Genomic DNA, 19,115 nt, shown 5'->3' with positions numbered 1-19,115 from the left:
AATGCATTGCAAATTCGCAAATTTTGCAAAAAAGCAGCAGCAAAATCAAGCATTTTTGGCCGCAACAATAAAGAAAAACACTACTGTACGGACTGGATAATTTAAGAATGATAAAAAAAAAAAACACACATGCACAACAAAAATACAAATGAATATTTAAAAAATTCATTAAATAGTTATTTTTGGACACCCTGCAGATGTATCCTGCCCAGTGCACAGTGCACATGAGCTATACAAAGTGGCAGCTCTACAAATAAAAGTGTATTGCTTTTGTCTGTAGAGAAATATTGAATAAATTTGGCTTTATTCTGGAGCTCAGTAAGTCACTTAAGTCAGGCTACTGAAACAAACCACTGCAGAAAAAAAAACACTGCGCCTGGTATTTGTATCATGTTACTGGGTTACTGAGTTACTGAGTTACTGGGTTCCATGTACTGCAGAGATTGTAAATCAGGATGCATGTGCACCACTGTTAACTCGTTTCCCAGACAAAGACTGAGAAAAAGAAGACCGATATACAGTGCCCTCCAGTAATATCGGCACCCTTGGTAAATATGAGCAAAGGCGGCTGTGAAAAATTGCCTTTATTGTTTAACCTTTTGATTGAACCTTGGATTTCAAACGATTGCAAACACAACACAGGTGAGATATCAAAAAAAAAATATATATATATATATACACATATATATATATATATATATATATATATATATATATATATATATATAGGTGTGTTAAATATAGGTGTGCTTTGTTATATACTTTGTTAAATATAGGTGTGCAACAATTATTGGTACCCGTATGAATTCATATAAGAAAAATATATTTGAAGTATATTCCCATTGATATTTTACTTTTTTTTTAGTACACAGGACACAGGAAATTGTTCAACCATGACTTCCTCATGGTTATGAGGCAACACATAATCCAGATTCCCTTAGTCATTCATAACAATGGGTAAGACCCATTGTTAATATTAGTGGAGGGCACTGTATCTACCTTTTTCTATGCGCAAACATTTTGGTGTAGTTTCAAGTCTGTTTGTGCAGTTTTTAAGATACTGTAGGTGTGTGGGGAATTTGGCTGAATCCTGGCTACCCTGCCCACCGGCTTCTGAGGCATTACATGAAAGCAAGCAGACTTTTTTGTTTCATCCTGTGGGATCTCAGTCCAAATGCATGCCCTTAGTCTGAAGCGTCCTGTCAAGCGTTTTAATAGTCCACCTACTATTCCTATCTGTATTTGTGTTCGTTTAGGATCTTTATTTGATTTTAATTATGTATTCATTTTTATTGCATATCTAATGTTAATTTCTCAGATATGTTTATGCAAATAGCTTAAATAGCCAGATTCTTTCCATAATCATAACCATTACATTATATAGCCTCAAACAGACATAAATGTGAGTATTGCTCAAATAGAGGAGGTGCCATGATGGAATAAATGGAAAATCCTTCACGTAGCTATAAAGGCAGGACTGAAGGATCAAAGGATTGCTCTAATATAATGATGTCATGCAATAACTGGTATTCAACACTAGATCTATCTAAGCTGAGGTGTATCATCAGAAAAGAGTTAAAAGACCCCTCTGAGAAATCTAGAAACCTATGATGCAGGGATGAACATCATACACAGAGAGACACAATCAAGCATCCAAGGAACATATGCAAGAATTACTGGTTGGACACATCCAAGTACAAATGGGAAGAAGCACAGAGTGGTAGAAAGAACACGATTTTAGGTCCATTAGACCATCAGATCCAGAGGATTAACAAACAACCATCTAGATAATTGATAAGGTGCAGAAATAGCTGTGCCGATTGATGTGGCAATCCCAAGTTACAGTAACAGGAACATGAGAAGCTGGAGCAATACCAGGAAGTGAAAGAGAAACTAGAGAATGCTGAAGGTTAAAACCAAGGCTGACTCACTCACTCATTTCAAACTGGATTCATAGTTGATAACTAGTTTCACCACCTACAGCCCCAGAAGTACCTTTATTTGCGCATTTCTTTGGTGTGTAAATGAGTTCATTTTAAATACTAATCTAAAAAAAAAAATTCTCCAAGAAGCCAGGCAGAATCTACTAACATATTTCCCTAGAAAACCCCAAAACAGAGTACCTCAGAATAATACTCAATTTGAAATTGTTCATTTCATTGTTAGTGGGGGAATTTTTGTTGCCATGTGTTGGTCCCACTTGTTCCCTCAGAGGGAAGCGTCACTGCAAATCAATTCACAGTTTTTCTAACTGATCACCTTTATTTTATGATGAAACATTTATATCCTGGTGGGTGTGGTTTGCTCAAGGATTACTCCACCCCCATCTACAGGGCTCACTGAACGGTTTAATGGGTACAAAAAGGATGTAAATCACATTCTATGGGCTTCACAGTCACCAGATCTCACACCAGTAGAACCCTTATGTGAGACTTGTATATTAGACCACATGCTCTGCAAACACCAACTGAGAGAATATGTTTTGTCAGAACAGTGTACATCCCTCCAGTACAGTTCTTGAGACTTGCAGAATTTATTGCAAGGCACAGTACAGCCACAAGCACAGCTAATATGCTTTTTGCTGTGTTTTTTTTCCCCCCTTTACTTCAGCACCTAGAGATATAGGAGGATCAGAGCAGTGAAAGAAAAAACAACAACACTTACAGTTCCCTCAGCCAGTGCGGAGATGACGTTGCCCAGAGCAGAGAGAGATTTATTGATATTTTTAGCTTCATCCAAGACAGCTCCTTCTGCTCCTGTTTTACTGACCTTAAAGGCAGGAGACAGAAAGAGAGTGAGAGAGTAAAACAGTTCACTCATGCACCAGAATAAACAAAACTGCCTAATAGAGCATGTTTATTTCAGTAGACCAAAAATGTAGAGTGTGATACCAGTTGCAGCTAATTTCCATTCTTAAATTATATATGTAATTACACAATAGTTATTAGACAGTGTTAACAGTAATACCATAATATCGCTAGCTATTAATTTCAATTGCAATTCACTTTAAATGACTTCTATAATATATATGTTATAATAGTTAATATAGCACAGCAATTTCAGTATAATATACAGTAGCAAAAGCTTTATCTGTCATGACATACAGTATGCATGTGTTTTCAAAAGGAACATGATGCCAAGTCAGCTTGATGCCATACATAATGCCAGCTTCTGTCCCTTTTCTATAATATTACAACGCGCATATCTGAGCCAGGACAGACCGGAAAAAAAAACAAAAAAACAAAAGCAGAAATGAGACCTTTTCACTTCCAGCCAGATCCACCAGGTAGAGCTTCCCACTCAGCTTCTTCTCCGTCTCCACGTTCTCCTGCTTGATGCTAATCAGGAAGATGCTGTGACTGCGCGAGCTGTGCTCATTCATATCTAAAATAGTGAGAGGAAAGTTATAAAAATTACTCAACATTTAAAAAAATAAAATCTAAAAGTGCACCGATCTTGGTCACTCACTTGTGACAGCGACATGACGATTGGCTTTGCCTTCATCAATAACGTCCATCACCTCCTCGGGGCTGGACACAAAGCGCTCTGTGCAGCCCTTTAACAAACACAGAATGACTGATACACAGAAATATACTGTGTTTATATAGAAATATTGTATGTAGGTGTGCCGTACCATGACAAAGAAATGAAATAAGTAATGTCCATTAATGTCATGCTGTACTTACAAAAAGCAGGACATGTGAATACCAGGTGAATAGTATTTCTATTTTGTTTTGATAAACTGATAAAGGCTAAAACTCTTGCAAATATTTTAGCAAAATAACTGAACACTTGCTCTGCTGCTTGAAGATATTCCATTCAAAGACGTTCTCATTAAAATGGTGAAGTTGTAAATACAATGAGACAAGAATGTTATGATTGTCATACTGTACATTTTTTATATTGCACCATCTGTAATCCAATTTATACCACAGCGCTTTTGAATTCTTGAATTTAATTGGTCGGAAGGTGTTGAGTAATTTTCTGTTACAGCAGCTCTGATGGTGGTTCAAATCCCAGGCTTCAAATCACATCATATCATCTCATATAGTTTCTGATATTGTGAAGCTTTCTTCAAGTAGACATTTAGTTATCATTGATGGAAAGAGTCTTCAATGTCATGTTAATATGAAAAGCTGTGTTTTTTCGGTTATTAACTTCAAGAGAGAAGGAAAATGACAATAGTGAGGGAATAACAGTGAATAACACAGTATAATATATAAAAAAAATACTGGAACAATGTTTTTATGTTTATTCATGTCACAATTTTGCAATCGCAGAAATTAACGCAAAATCAAGCAAACCAATGTACACACTTCTAAATACTACTGTCATATTACCTTGATGAAATACATCTAACAACCCAACATACAGTACACGGTGCAGTGAAAAAGGATTTTCTTCTGTTTTTGTGTATATCTCATACTAAATAGTTTTAGATCTTCAAACAAAATACAAAACAACAACAACAAAAAACAAAGGCAACCTGAGTAAACACACAATACAGTTTTTTTTAATTGAAGCAAAAAAGTTATCCAACACCTATGACCAATGTGTAAAAATAATTTCCCCCTTAAACTTAAAATCTGTTTGTGCCACCTTTAGCAGCAAACACTGCAATCAAACGCTTGTGATTACAGGAGATTCTTACTTAAGTCTTTCATGACTTCTAGGACTAGGACTTACTCCTATGCTTTGGATCATTGTCTTGCTGCATAATCCAGTTTCAATTTACGGACTGAAGACCGGACATTCTCCTTTAGGATTTTCTGGTATTAAGCATAATTCATGTTTCCCTCAATTGCTGCAAGTTGCCCAGGCCCTGAAGCAGCAAAGCATCCCCACACCATCACACTACCACCACTTCTACTTGACCGTAGGTGTGATGTGCTTTTGTGGAATTCTGTGTTTGGTTTATGCCAGATGTAATGAGACACCTGTCTTCCAAACAGTTCCACTCTCGACTCATAAGTCCACAGAACATTCTCACAAAAGGTTTGAAGATCATCAAGGTGTGTTTTGGCAAAATTCAGATGAGCCTTAATGTTCTTCTGGGTTAGCAGTGGTTTTCACCTCGCCACACTTCCATGGATGCCATTTCGTCTTTCTGATAGTGGAGTCATGGACAGTGATGCAAGTGAGGCCGGTAGGTCCTTTGATGTTGTCCTTGGCTCTTTTGTGACTTCCTGGATGAGTAGTTGATGTGCTCTTGGAGGAATTTTGGAAGGTCGGCCACTTCTGGAAAGGTTCGCTACTGTGCAGAGTTTTGCCATTTGGAGATAATGGCTCTCACTGTTGTTCTTTGGAGTCCCAGAGCCTTTGAAATAGTTTTGTAACCCATCCCAGACTGATGTATTTCAATCACTTTCTTCCTCATTATTTCTAGAATTTCTTTCAATTTTGGCATAGTGTGTTACAGGGTAAGACCTTTTAACCAACTTCATGCTGTTGAAAAAGTTCTATTTAAGTGTTGATTTGATTGAACAGGGTTTGCAGTAATCAGGCCTGGTTGCATCTAGTCCAGCTGAATCCCATTATGAATGCAGTTTCATAGATTTGGGGAATTAGTAACTATGGGGGAAAATCCATTTTCACACAGGCCCAGTTGGTAATGGATAACTTTTTTGCTTCAATAAATACCATCATCTTTTAAAAAATTGTATTTTGTATTTACTCAGGGTGCATTTGTTTTATCTTTAATTTTGTATTCATTTCTGAAACAATTTACTATGAGATGTACACAAAAACAGAAGCAATCAGGACGGGGCAATTACTTTTTTACAGCACTGTATACTGTACTAACACATATCATACCTGTGCCGATTCTTGTGGATAAAAGTCTTAGTGCCCCCTTTATGTACAGACTTTTGTGCTTTAATAACAATCTCAATTATGCAGTAAAACTATTTTCCCCTACCTTGACATATGGTACCCTGTTTTTATCTTCATGTACAGCGAGGTTGGTCTTCGAAACTAAAATCAAGCAGAAATATAAATCTTAATGAAATATTCTACGTGTGCCCATTTTAAAATTCATCACTATAATATCTCATGTAAATAAATAAATAAATAAAGAAATAAACACATTTAAAAAAAAAAAATTATCAAGATGAAGCTCAATCTCACCATCCAATAGATCTCTGATTTTGTCCAAGTAAATCTCAAAGTAGGATACCTAAACAGAGACACGGTAAGCATTGCACACTATATACTGTATCTCAACGCATTATAATTTCAAAATATCTCAGTATATAGCAAATTTTAATCTTAATCTTCAGCATCATGGGAACAGATACTCAAAAGCTCTCATTATTCTTGGTGTTACTATATGCTTAAGATGACCTAAAATGATATCTGTTCTTTTAAAAATGCTTTAAAATACATTTTCATGTTCGCTAGTAATTTTAGTATTGTTCACTTTTAATACAAAAATAAAAGATAACATGGGTCAATGTGAGCCCCATCAGAACATTAGCACTGCTAGTGTTAGTAGACCATTAGGAGGCAGCGTGAGAGCAGTGACATGGAATATTATTGGAGTTGACACACACATATGGCCAATATAGACACCATGTGTCTATGTTCCTTTACACACACACACACACACATATCTGTGTTACACTAGAGAAAATAATATTAGAACTACCAGCAACATTCTTACACACACACACGTTAAAATATACAAATAAATATAGACTCTATAGACAGACAGACAAACAACAGACAATGCAAAGGATGCTATGGATTTTAAAGGAGATCTTAGCTGGTTTGTCTGGTTTACCTTGATATGGAACTCAAGGTTCTCATCCATGGAGTAAATGTGGTCGAAAATGTCCTGAGAGATGCGAGGAATGATGCCCTTACGCTCTGAGTCATGGAGGTTCCCCTGATTGAGGGCAGGTGGAAGTGGAAAAACAGGCCAGATATAATGTACAATTAGTAATACTGTACAATATGTGCAGGAAAACAGATGACATTTAAATATATCATTAGCTGCACTTAAAATCCATAAAAAAAAATCAGTGAGGTGTGGCCTGAACTCTACACACTGTATTTCATTTTTATATAAATTTTTCTATACAAAAGTCTCTACATTGAGGCCAACACATTCCTGAACCAGAAATATTTCACAAAGCCATGAAACATAAGCCAAAAAAGGATAATGCATGTCTATAACACTATTATTATTATTATTAGTAGTAGTAGTAGTAGTAGTAGTAGTAGTATATTAAACAGGACATAAGGATGATGAGGGACAGGTGTCTAAATGTTATAGAGAGGGAAAATTGTAGCGTAATTCCGTTTTAGTGAAAAGCTTTTCAAACCGTTCCATCATGTGGTTTCACTTTAAAAGCCTGAGACAAGAAATATGTATTTGACTCCCGGAGGTGAATATTTCATCACATATTTAACAAAATTTGCTTCATATGAGAGTGAGAGGGAATATAATTTCTAAATGTCATATCCTCTATGTAACACAATAAAACGTTACAACCACTTAGAAAGAAAATCTAATAGAACAGATTTAGAATAAAATGTATTTAGATTGGTTTATGGCACCATCAATATAATATGATATTTAGATGGCACATACAGATGTTTTCATTTAGCGCATATCTGGGTCTGTGTGCAAAACTGTGCAGTAACTACAGATCTGACTCTGTATTCAGCTCAATGAAAAATGTGCTCTGTTTCCAGGGAAACAGCTGCTACCAATTGGCACATATCATGTGGGATATTGTGAGCCCTGCGAGGTAGTCACACCTTGTCGTTATTTTAGCCGTGGCTGTGCTTTTAAAGGCCAGAGATGTAAAGAGAAATTCGAAATCATTTAAATCAGGACACGGGTTAGGGCCTCATGATTGTACTGTAGCATATCACTCACCATATGAAACATGAGCGAGAATCCGATAATGCAATTTCCTTCATTCATTCATTAATTCCTGCTCATTAAATCTTTATTCTGTTCAGGGTGGCGGTTGATCTGGAGGCTGTTGCGGGAACGCTGGGCGCAAGGCAGGAAAACAACCTGGGTGTGGCGCCAACTGTTTAAATCAACATTCACAATGGTCGCAAGACTTCGTAGCCAACAACATAGGGATCCTCTGAGTTAATACGTTTTGAATTAAACCAAAACAAGTCAGCAATTTAACAGGTTAATAACTATAAGAATCCAATAATAAATATAATACATTTATAATGATGGGTGGTGATTTCCCCTGTAGCATTTAAAATAAAATAAAAAAATCATCACAGACCCCTTGGTTATGCTTCACCTACCCCACTTTGAGAAGCACTGGACTAAAAGTCTGATATTACATTCCAACCACTGAAGACAGCCTTAACCACAATCAACATTCCCTAGCCTGGACTGGCACTTCCTGTTGTAGACCAATACCTTTAACAGAGGTTTCAGCACAGCTCTTTACCAAGGATTACACAAAGAAAAACATCCCCCAACATCCGAAATACTGTCTCCAACTGAACATCAACACTCAACCATGGAATAGGATGGGTCATTGAAGACCTCAAGTCCTATTTAACAGAACCTTCACCTTATTAACAGCACATGCTGCCTTTTTAATAACATGGTTTCTTTCACTCAAGGACCTCGTTTGGTCATGCGGCCACAGTACCAATCACAGCAAAGCCAATGGTTTCTATCATCACCACGCCTTTTACTCGGGTGGTTGTGAGGCAAGGAGTAACCACGCTGGCAAGGATCCTCACAAAACCCAAGCTACCACTTCTACACTTTTATGCAAATGGTTCCTCCGGGATTCTTAGGATGGTTAATGATTGTTTCCTGTTCTGAAAAGGTAGTAGGATTCAACGCCAGACTTTTAAGGGTTTTCTGAGGAACTGAAAAAGCAATGCTAGGCTGTTAGACTGAAACTTTACTTAACAATTTTGTTAATTAATAAAATAGTCATACTGGGGCTTGCATTGCATTGCATTGCTAAGACTACACAGTAGTATGCTTGTAACAGTTGTTACATGGAAAGCCAAGATCTATATTTTATTATATATTATGTGGCTAAAGAGACACCTGTTTGGATTTATGATTTGATCTTTTATGACATGTTCATACTCTGAGAGCAACTCAACTGAGAATATAAGTATTTCATTGGAGTCATTAGAGTCACAATTTCACAATCCACAAGTATTTAATTTAATTGGAGTTAATCTAAATGAATTTCATTGGAGTCAATGTCTCCAACATTTTTCTTACCTCCATGGTATGGGTCTTCCCTGATGAAGTCTGGCCATAGGCGAAAATGGTTCCATTGTATCCATCAAGAACATCTGCATAGCAGGTGGGAAAATGAGTCAGTGTTAACTACATACAGAGGGGTGACAAATTAAAGGAAAAAAATAACTTACGAAGGTGTTGGGTGACCACAAGCCACTAGAACAGCTGTAACGCACCTTGGCACAGATTCTACAGTCTCTGGAATTGTACTGGAGGGATGGACATTGTTCTTCCGAGAGATTTCCCCTTAGTATGTGTTTTGATGACGGTGGTAGAGAGCGTTCTCTAACGTGTCAGTCCAAAATCTTCCATATGTGCTAAATTGGTTTTAATTCTGCTGAATTCTCTCTCAATGGACAAATGGACCCAAACAATGCCAGCAAAATGCCTTCCACAGTATAACCAGTTTTTCCTTTTCAGTTTTTTTTCACCCGTCTGTAGCCTTGGGTTAAGCCTACACACCCCTGTTAAAATGTCAGGTTTTTGTGATGTAAAAAGATTAAACCAACATAAATCATGTCAGAACCTTTTCTACCTTTATTATAAAAGTTTAACCTGTAAATTAAAGTGAAAAACAATAAGAATCATTTGGAGGGGATGGGATAAAAAAAAAAAAACTTCCAATACCCAGCTTGCATAAGTGTGCACACCCTTTTATAATTGAAATTAGCAGTGTGTGGCAGTGTTCAGAATCAACCAATTACATTCAGACTCATGTTAAATACTAATTAGTGTACACCTGACATCAATTAAAGTGACTGATTACCCACAAATAATCAAAGTACAGCTGTTCCTATAGCATTTTCCTGACATTTACATTTATTTATTTAGCAGACGCTTTCATCCAACACGACTTACAAATGAGGAAATACAAGCAAAGCTACCATTAGTAGTGCTAGTAGTGCTACCATTGTTTTCCTATTTCAATTAATAGGTTAAATTTCACAATAAAGGTAGAAAAGGTTCTGAAATTATTTATCTTGGTTTCATTTTTTTTTCTTTACTCCACAAACATCTGCCATTTTAACAGGGGTGAGTAGACTTATTAGTATTACTTATTTATATTAGTAGTGATGTGTCATGAACGATTTGTTCATTTTGAACGAATCTGTAATATGACTCGGGAACAACGAGTTGTCTCAGAGAGTGATTCGTTCATTTCGTGTTGACCGTGCATGCGCTGCAACATCCCCATAGGATCTGTATAGGAAACAGAAATGATTAGTTCGCCTCTTCGGGTTCGAGTCATTCGTTCATCACGTCACAGCTCCATTGCATTCAGCCTATGAGGCGGTCACGGGATGAATGAATGATTCGAACCCGAAGACTCGAGAAGTGAACTAATCATTTCTGTTTCCGAGATGACAAATGTGACGTGACAAAAGAAGGGGCGACTTGGATCGGGAGGTGAGGTGAACCAACAGACTGCATAGCCTGAAGACCCAGCTAAGCAATTAATTAATCATTTCTGTTTCTCATAATTTGGCCTTCGCTGCATTAGCCTATAGTTTATTTTTTATTTCAGATGTGATCAACGTTTGTGTAAGTACTAGATGTGCTGGGGAATTTAACATGTAACATTTTAATTATATTTTGCTTAAAAAAACAAAATGACTCGAAAAAAGATTCGTTCATTTTGCCGAACGAGATTCAAAGATCTGAGTCAGTAAAATGATCCGAACTTCCCATCCCTACTTAATAGATCCACTCTATGTGTAGCATTACTGCATGGAATTCTTACAATATATTCGCACGTCACATGTCTAAAAAAACAAAACATTATAATTTATTTTCAGTACATCATACCTTTAACAATCTGTTTAGCGCAGGCATCGTAGACCAGCTCTTGGGTTGTGTTTGGAGGAAGAACTCGATCAAACACATAGGGCTTTCCCTGTAAAAATCAACAAAGATGGATTGGTGAAATTAAAATAAGAAAAAAAATGCAGTGCAAAGAAATTCTTCAGATGTTAAGACCTTACTACATTAACGTCATACGTTAAATATTGATCTGGTCTTTTTCAGGCAGACTCAAACTATTTTTAAAATCCTATTAATCATTTTATTCTGTGCCGTTTACTTCTAAGCTCAGGTGGTAGAGCGGGATGTCCACTAATCATAGGGTTGGCGGTTCGATTCATGGCCCATATGACTCCATATGCCGAAGTGTCCTTAGGCAAGTCACTGAACCCCAATTGCTCCTGATGGCAAGCTAGAACCTTGCATGGCAGCTCTTTTACCACTGGTGTGTAAATGTGTGTGAATGGGTGAATGAGAAACAATGTAAAGTGCTTTGAGGACCGCTAAGGTTAAAAAAGCGCTATATAAATGCAGACCATTACCATGGCTTTAGATATTAGAACAACATCGATAAGAGACGAGCTTCCAGTTAGCAATTAGCTCAGTAGTCATTGTACTTAAAACAAATATAGAGTTATGGTGATTGAGAGTATGAAAGGGGGTACTAATGTAGAAAGCAGAGGGACACAGGACAAACCAGGAAAAGACTCAAGTCATAAAGAAAAATCCGAAGGCAGCATGCGAGGACTCGAAAACTTAAACAAGCAGATTAGCGACAGAACTAAAAGTAGATCTTCCATCCATCTATCCATTTTCCTATACAGGGTCGTGGGGAGCCTGGAGCCTATCCCGGGGAACTTGGGGCACAAGGCAGAGGACACCCTGGATGGGGTGCCAACCCATCACAGGGCACAATCACACACCCATTCACACACTACGGACAATTTAGAAATGCCAATCAGCCTACAACGCATGTCTTTGGACCAGGGTGGAAACCGGAGTACCCGGAGGAAACCCTGGAAGCACAGGGAGAACATGCAAACTCCGCGCACACAGAGCGGAGTCAGGATTCGAACCCTCAACCCCAAAGATGCGAGGCAAACTAAAATTAGATCTTAAAACTTTGAAAGAATAATTCAAACGTGAGATGAGGGAAGAATTTCTGGAAATTATACAAGATATCAACCAGCAGCTTGCGAATAACATGCAGCTATACAAGAGCTACAAAACATAAAAAAAACAGACGACAATGCACATCGAAGGAATGAAAATGTGGATCACGGAAGCTAATGCCACTCTTCTACAAACGATAAAGAACAACGGATTTTTAAAATCAACCAAACAACCAATGTATCGTCAGGAAATAGCAGTAGAAATTATATTTATAGAGCTAATATAATATAATAAAGCCTTTCATGTTGGTGAATCCTCCTGATGGCAGGTGTGTGTGCACAGATGAGAGGGCAAACAGGCAGGAGAAGGAGAGAATGTACCAGCAAGCAGAATCACCTTTTCAGACTTTTGTTTTAAATTAATCATTTTAATTTGTTATTTTTGAAATACTTCATCCTCAATTTTGATGTAAGATACAAAGAAATAAGATTGATTGCTGGTGGATTTGGAATAGAGACAGTTATGGGTTGGGTATAAACTGCTTGTAGACCACATTGTTATTAAAGCTTGGACGCATGACTGAAATGCACTTATGAAATACAATAATAAAAATTAACGTAACCCAGTGTGCTTTGCCTATTGACATAGATCAAAGTATTCCACATAATAATGTTTATGTAGATTCTACAACCTCTACATAAAGGAAATTCTCGTGGGTATTAATGCAGTGCACATCATACAAAGGCTTTAAGCTCCACCTACCCCAAATCAATCCTGACACCTCACCCACTTTCTGATTCTTTGTTTAGGGTAAATTATTGTGGACATCGTATTTTATTTGAAAAAAAAAAAAGCTGTATAAATATACATATATAGATTGATGCATTCTGTATGAGTGATCAGACGAAAAAGCAACTAATCTTGTGAAATGCTACAGCATAATGGGAATCCTGCCATGTGTTATGCAACACGTAAATATACCTTAATCATTTTGTTGAAATTAATATCTATCCACAATCCTCAAAAAAACAAAAAGAAAGCTAGTGAAAACTGGTCTAGTATGGAAATAAAGATTGCGCACTGTTTCCACACACACACACACACACACACACACACACACACTAGCTAGTGAAAACTGGTCTAGTATGCACATAAAGATTGCACACTGTTCACACACACACACACACACACACACACAAACACAAACACAAACATGACTGACTACAAATTAATATAGTGCAGAAAAAAAATCAAGAAAGCAGTTCTGTTTGGATCAATTTCAGAATCTAACTGATGATTCCATATAAATCCTACTGACATTTAACCCCACCTTTTTGTGATATCACACTAACGAGAATCTTGGACAGACACACGGATGCATGAATGCACACAGAGCAATGGCAAAAGCGGCCAAAACTGAATCTTGAGTATCTATAAATCCTACAAACATTCTACCAGTCGTTCTTGAGATATTGCGCTTACGGGAATCTCGGACAACCTGAGAACATAACTTATTTTGTTATGCATTACTGTGTAATGTTTATATGATAAACTAACAAGAATTTGCTATTTTAATTTCATACCGTTCCCGCTGCATATAAAATTGTTCATGGAATGTTTATTCCACAAAGGTTTTAAGGAAATCCAAAATGTTATACTGCGGGTCATTAATTCATTTACACATTAATTGTATCTAACCAGAAGCTTTGTTTGAGAATCAATTCCACACTGACTCATGAATCAACATGTTGGAAGCTTTATATCTCAGACCTTAATCGTCCTGTTCCACCAGTCTCACTCTGAGGTTGTTCGTTATTAGGCACACAGGGGTCCAGGGACCTCAAAAGCTTTCTCTGAACAGTCCCTGTCGCCACGGAAACTGCTGTCTTGCTCTCTGATTGGCTTTCGGATTAGACCAGGTGGCAGGGGGATGGAAAGCGTGATTGCTAGGATAGAAACATGATTGCTGGTCTGTCTTGATTTACAAACACATCTCTATCAGTCAGATAACAGTGAAAATGTCTTGTAAGGTGTGTGATTTATAAAGATATCAGCGTGATCAGTGTTGTCTTTTGTCAGAACTAGTATTATATCATTTTCGAAATGAGAAACAGCGTTTTCCTCTTAATTACAGTATTTAATTGAGTCTCATGCACTGTAACTGATGATGTGCAGCCAGTTAGGAGTGCTAGGACACTGGAAAGGTATAATCATATGAATCTAAATAAACCAAATGCAAGGGTTATTGAAGTAAAAATGCTTCCTATTTAGGGGTATATACTAAAATGATTCATTTAGTATTCTCAACTTAAGTAAAAAGCTGAAAGTTTTAGCAATCCCAATATCAGGACATATGTGGCACAGAATATATGTCTGAGCAAATCTACATACCCTATGGTTTACAAAGAGCTTCTGTGCACGCACACACCCCCACACGTGCCCAGGAAACACACGCACGCATACGGACCAGCATCAAAACGGCATCTACTTTTGGTCAATAATTGATGCCGGGTCTCTGGGGAGAGTCAAGGCCTTTCCGCAGGGCAGCTGTGCTGCAGAACTCAATCTTTCCATTCCAAGGCTTATGACTATCAATACTCTAAAGTGTCTCCCTAAATCTCTAAACAGACACCGTCTCAACGATGGCATATCCACAAATAGTTACAAAACTCAACAGAATTCTGCCATGAATTCAGCCGGAATCTCCTAAATAAGGCAGAATGATGGCTATTATATCCGTTTCCATGGTACCAGAAGATCACATGTGTGATATACAGTATACTGTATGTTAGACCAAGCGCCAAACAATATCTTCATTATAGCCCGAGTTAAATAAATGACACAGACCTAACAAAACAGCAAAGAGCACGTCAGATAGCAATCATACATCTAATATAAATATGGTAGCATATGAAGCTGGGTGTGTGGGCTCCAAAACATAATAAATATTCACAACTCTTCCACCCCCTCACTACAGAAGCACATATTCATGCTTACTGCGCTGTTCTTGTGTGGGCTTGCACATGGAATCAGCCGTAAAATTCAACAGATCAAGCATGGAGCACGGCCTGAGACCATAAACATGTTGCAATAGTGGCTTTAAAATCATGCAAAATCAATAATTTGTAATAAATTACATTTCAAAAAAACACATAACAACATTGTAATCCAGTGGAACAGCACAAAGCAAAAAAACCTCACACATGTCCACATCAATCATAAAGTGTACCGTTATAATTTAAAATATTACTTTTAATAAAAATGTTTGAAACATTTGTATTTAATGTATATTTAAATGTATATATTTATTATTATTATTATTACTACTACTACTATTATTATTATTATTATTATTATTATTATTATGAAGTAGTATTTCTGTATTTTTTATATAAAGTGTTCTAGGCTGTGCTCTTTTAATTTTTCGTCTTCTTTCCATTTGTAGTAATAATCCTGTTTACGTTAATGAAGTCTTGCACTAAAAATGTAAGTATAACAATTCGGCCATTAAAGCCTCTTGAACCAAAGTGAACTGAATAAAAATCAGAAAATCAGAAAAGTAGATTGAAAGTGAATGATTTGCCATGTATTGTTTACAATAAAATGAGTAACATCCCTGTGAAGACTTAAAAACAATTTCTATTATATACATTGCTATGATTAAGTTTCACCAGATAAAACAGCTTCCATAGACAAAACATTTAAATAAAAGGAAATACCCAGGTACACTTAAAAATACATAGAGATATACTACGTTATGCTCAGTTCCCTCAGGCGTCACTAAAATCCAGCATTCAATGTGACCGTCCTTTTTTTCTGCATTTCCTGAAACCCCCATCACCCCAGAGATCACTAAACCCACTAGGCTGACAACCAGGACACAAAGAACAGTTCACCACTTCATAACACTCGCTAATGAGCCACAGCTAGATGTACAAGGTAATATGGTAATAAATGTGTGTATATTAAAAACACAGTCCAACACGTTCACAAACACACACAAGTGCTAGGGCTAAAACAAAAACCAAAAAACAGCATTATAAATCGCTCATGCCTGAAGAACAGGATTTGGCTGACTGATGTGTGTAACGGTCGATTTTATACGAGCAGAGTTATTAGCATATGAATAGAGTGAACAGATTTCCTCAGAAGGATGCCGATTTTGGAGGATTACAAACGTTCCATTAGTCGGGGTTCACAAAGCTGCTGGAAAAAAATATATTACAGTACCTAGCTATTTTTCAGTGGAGCTGCAATAACGAGAAATAAAAAGATATTACCTTTAAAATAAATAACGTCTTTGCTAACACTGTTATCCTTCTATCCGTCATTTAATGGTGCCATAGAGTGCCATAGAGTAAAATATCAGATTGAAATATTACCATCCTACCAAAGATTTTTTGTTTACTAGCACAATATTAATGCTGCATTCACCTAAAGCTTGCACCTTCAGGAATCTCTGACGATTGACTATAAAACAAACAAACAAACAAAACAAAAACAACGAAAACGCCCTCTTAACTTTGAGTTCACACTTGGAAACTCGAAAAATCTCCTCAACCCTGAATTCAGCACATGACATCAAACCAACATGGCTGTGCACACCTGCAATGGTAAATACAGTAACATTTCTTTACTTTTACAGCAGTATTTTTATAGCAGTATTTGCTTCAGATCAGTCAACATACAGACACATTAATTGGTTAAATCTATAACACTGACTACACAGTTTGCAGTTTTGCGAAGATTAACGCATAGCTTGTTGCTAGACAAGCTTTCATAGAGCCGTCCGTGCTTTTCCCACTTTGTAGCTCGAAAGTGTGAAGGCTGTAAATGACGACCTCTTTAGGAGAACAGAATTCACTAACAGTAACGTTCATGAACATCAGGTTCTACTCCTGACGGCAAAGAACAAGAATCTGAGGCCAGAGTGGGCACAGGTTCTGCTGTTGCAGCTCATCTGAGTCAAGGTTCAATGTTCTCTGCAGTCTGAGATGCTTTTCTGCTCACCATGGATGTACAGAGTTGTGATTTGAGTAACTGTAGACTTCCTGGGAGCTTAAACTAGTCTGGCCATTCTTCTCTGATCTCTCTCATGAACAAGATGTTTCTGCTCACTGAACTGGGTGTTTTAATTTTTTTTATTTTAGCACCATTCTGTGTGAAAATCCCAGGAGATCAGCAGTTTCTGAGCAGTTACTCAAACCAGCCCATCTGGTACCAACAACCATGCCACCATTAAAGTGTGAACATTAACCTGAAGCTCCTGATTTGTATCTAGATGATTTTATGTATTACGCTGCTGCCACATGACTGGCTGATTGAATAACTGCATGAATAAGCAATTCTGGGCATGTGGTTTTACTTCCTACAAAATCAGAAGCACTTTGCTTGCACATGAAGCTCATGAAGGATTTTAGTCAGAAATGTAGTCAAAATAAATAAAAAAAAAAACATTTGCTGAATGGCATTTATGTATTCTAGTGTTTAGGATTTAGTGCTGATGTTCAAGTAAAAAAAAAAAAAAAAATCTGAAATTTTGCATTTACAACACACAGCCAAAAAACATTTTTAATGTTCTATCTGTATGGAAAGGAACATTTCTATCTCGCCCACCCCATCTGTATTCCCAGTGGCCAAGCAAGAGAAATCTCTTTCTTATGCCACTTTCACAGCAATTTGCTGTCATTATTTCACTTGACTGCTCTTGTATTTTATGGCTTTTATGTCAATTTGAATGGAAGTGCAGCAGCAGCATACAAAATCGTTTGACTGTATCTAAGACAATTCATCTTTGCTGCAGTGTTATTCACCTTAAAGTGCATTATCCAGTAAATACCATCTATTGTGAATTATTCCATGATCACAGTGTAATTAATGGGACGGGTGTGTATTTACGTAAGTGACAAATGTGAATCTGGTGCACCTGATGGCTCATGGGTGTTTCAAGAGTTTAGACATTTTAAACAAGTTAAGCCCCTTGTTAAACTTCCTGTTCACCAAAGTATATGTCAAAGAGCCAAGTACAATATGGCCAAAGTTGAGAATTCTGTATGAGCTAGGCCTGTTTAAAAAAAAAAAAAAAAAAATATGACTGGAATTCAAATTCTAGCTCTCTTACTGGTATTCTCTCACTATAGGAAAAATAACAAATATATTTAGGCGAGCAAGTCTTCTGGATTATAGGATCTAGATACCAAAAACGAACAGCGTAACAATTAACAATTGGAATCATTCACAATTGTACTTGTTTAAATCAACCTGGGGCCTCATTTATCAACTGTGCGTACACGTAGTTTTGTACATAAACAGAGCGTATGCAGGATTCGATGAAGTGGATGGGATTTTCAAGTTTTGTTTATGTGTGATGATGTGCGTGGAGTATATTTCTGCACACTGCTGACTGTGTAAATGCAAGAAACCCTAGTGGCAGAAAATTGTAATAGCAGGAAAACTGATAATGTGGGGCTTCCATTTCATCCATCCAGTTTCCATACCGCTTATCCTACACAGGGTCGCAGGGAGCCTGGAGCCTATCCCAGGGAACTCGGGACACAGGATGGGGGACACCCTGGACGGAGTGCCAACCCATTTCAGGCGTCCATTCCACTTAATGTCAATCATCTCAGCATGATTGAAAGAGAAATTACTGATTCAAGTGCTCACAAGATGCAGACAGGTGACACAGACGGAATGTAAATTAAAATCTAAGACTAAGACTAATTGGGGTTACAGTGAGGGAAAGAAGTATTTGATCCCCTGCTGATTTTGTATGTTTGCCCACTGACAAAGAAATGATCAGTAGAAATGATTTAATGGTAGGTTTATTTGAACAGTGAGAGACAGAATAACAACAAGAAAATCCAGAAAAACGCATGATAGAAATGTTATAAATTGATTTGCATTTTAATGAGGGAAATAAGTATTTGACCCCCTCTCAATCAGAAAG

General features: G+C 37.1%; 1 protein-coding gene across 1 annotated transcript in view; it reads right to left on the bottom strand.

Annotated features, from left to right (window-relative positions):
• Positions 1-19,115, bottom strand: part of kif5c (kinesin family member 5C) — a 53,666-nt gene that overhangs the window by 28,955 nt on the left and 5,596 nt on the right. The window contains exons 2-9 of the mRNA XM_053626466.1: positions 11,060-11,147; positions 9,233-9,306; positions 6,782-6,886; positions 6,127-6,175; positions 5,918-5,973; positions 3,469-3,556; positions 3,260-3,384; positions 2,665-2,769 (exon numbers count right to left, since the gene is read on the bottom strand). Of these exons, the coding sequence (XP_053482441.1) occupies positions 2,665-2,769; positions 3,260-3,384; positions 3,469-3,556; positions 5,918-5,973; positions 6,127-6,175; positions 6,782-6,886; positions 9,233-9,306; positions 11,060-11,147 (690 nt within the window). The remainder of the gene's footprint in view (positions 1-2,664; positions 2,770-3,259; positions 3,385-3,468; positions 3,557-5,917; positions 5,974-6,126; positions 6,176-6,781; positions 6,887-9,232; positions 9,307-11,059; positions 11,148-19,115) is intronic.

Source organism: Ictalurus furcatus, chromosome 6, assembly GCF_023375685.1.
Source record: "Ictalurus furcatus strain D&B chromosome 6, Billie_1.0, whole genome shotgun sequence".
Classification (NCBI taxonomy): domain Eukaryota; kingdom Metazoa; phylum Chordata; class Actinopteri; order Siluriformes; family Ictaluridae; genus Ictalurus; species Ictalurus furcatus.
Note: the sequence above shows the minus strand (reverse complement) of the source record. Positions and strands in the feature narration are given on the sequence as shown.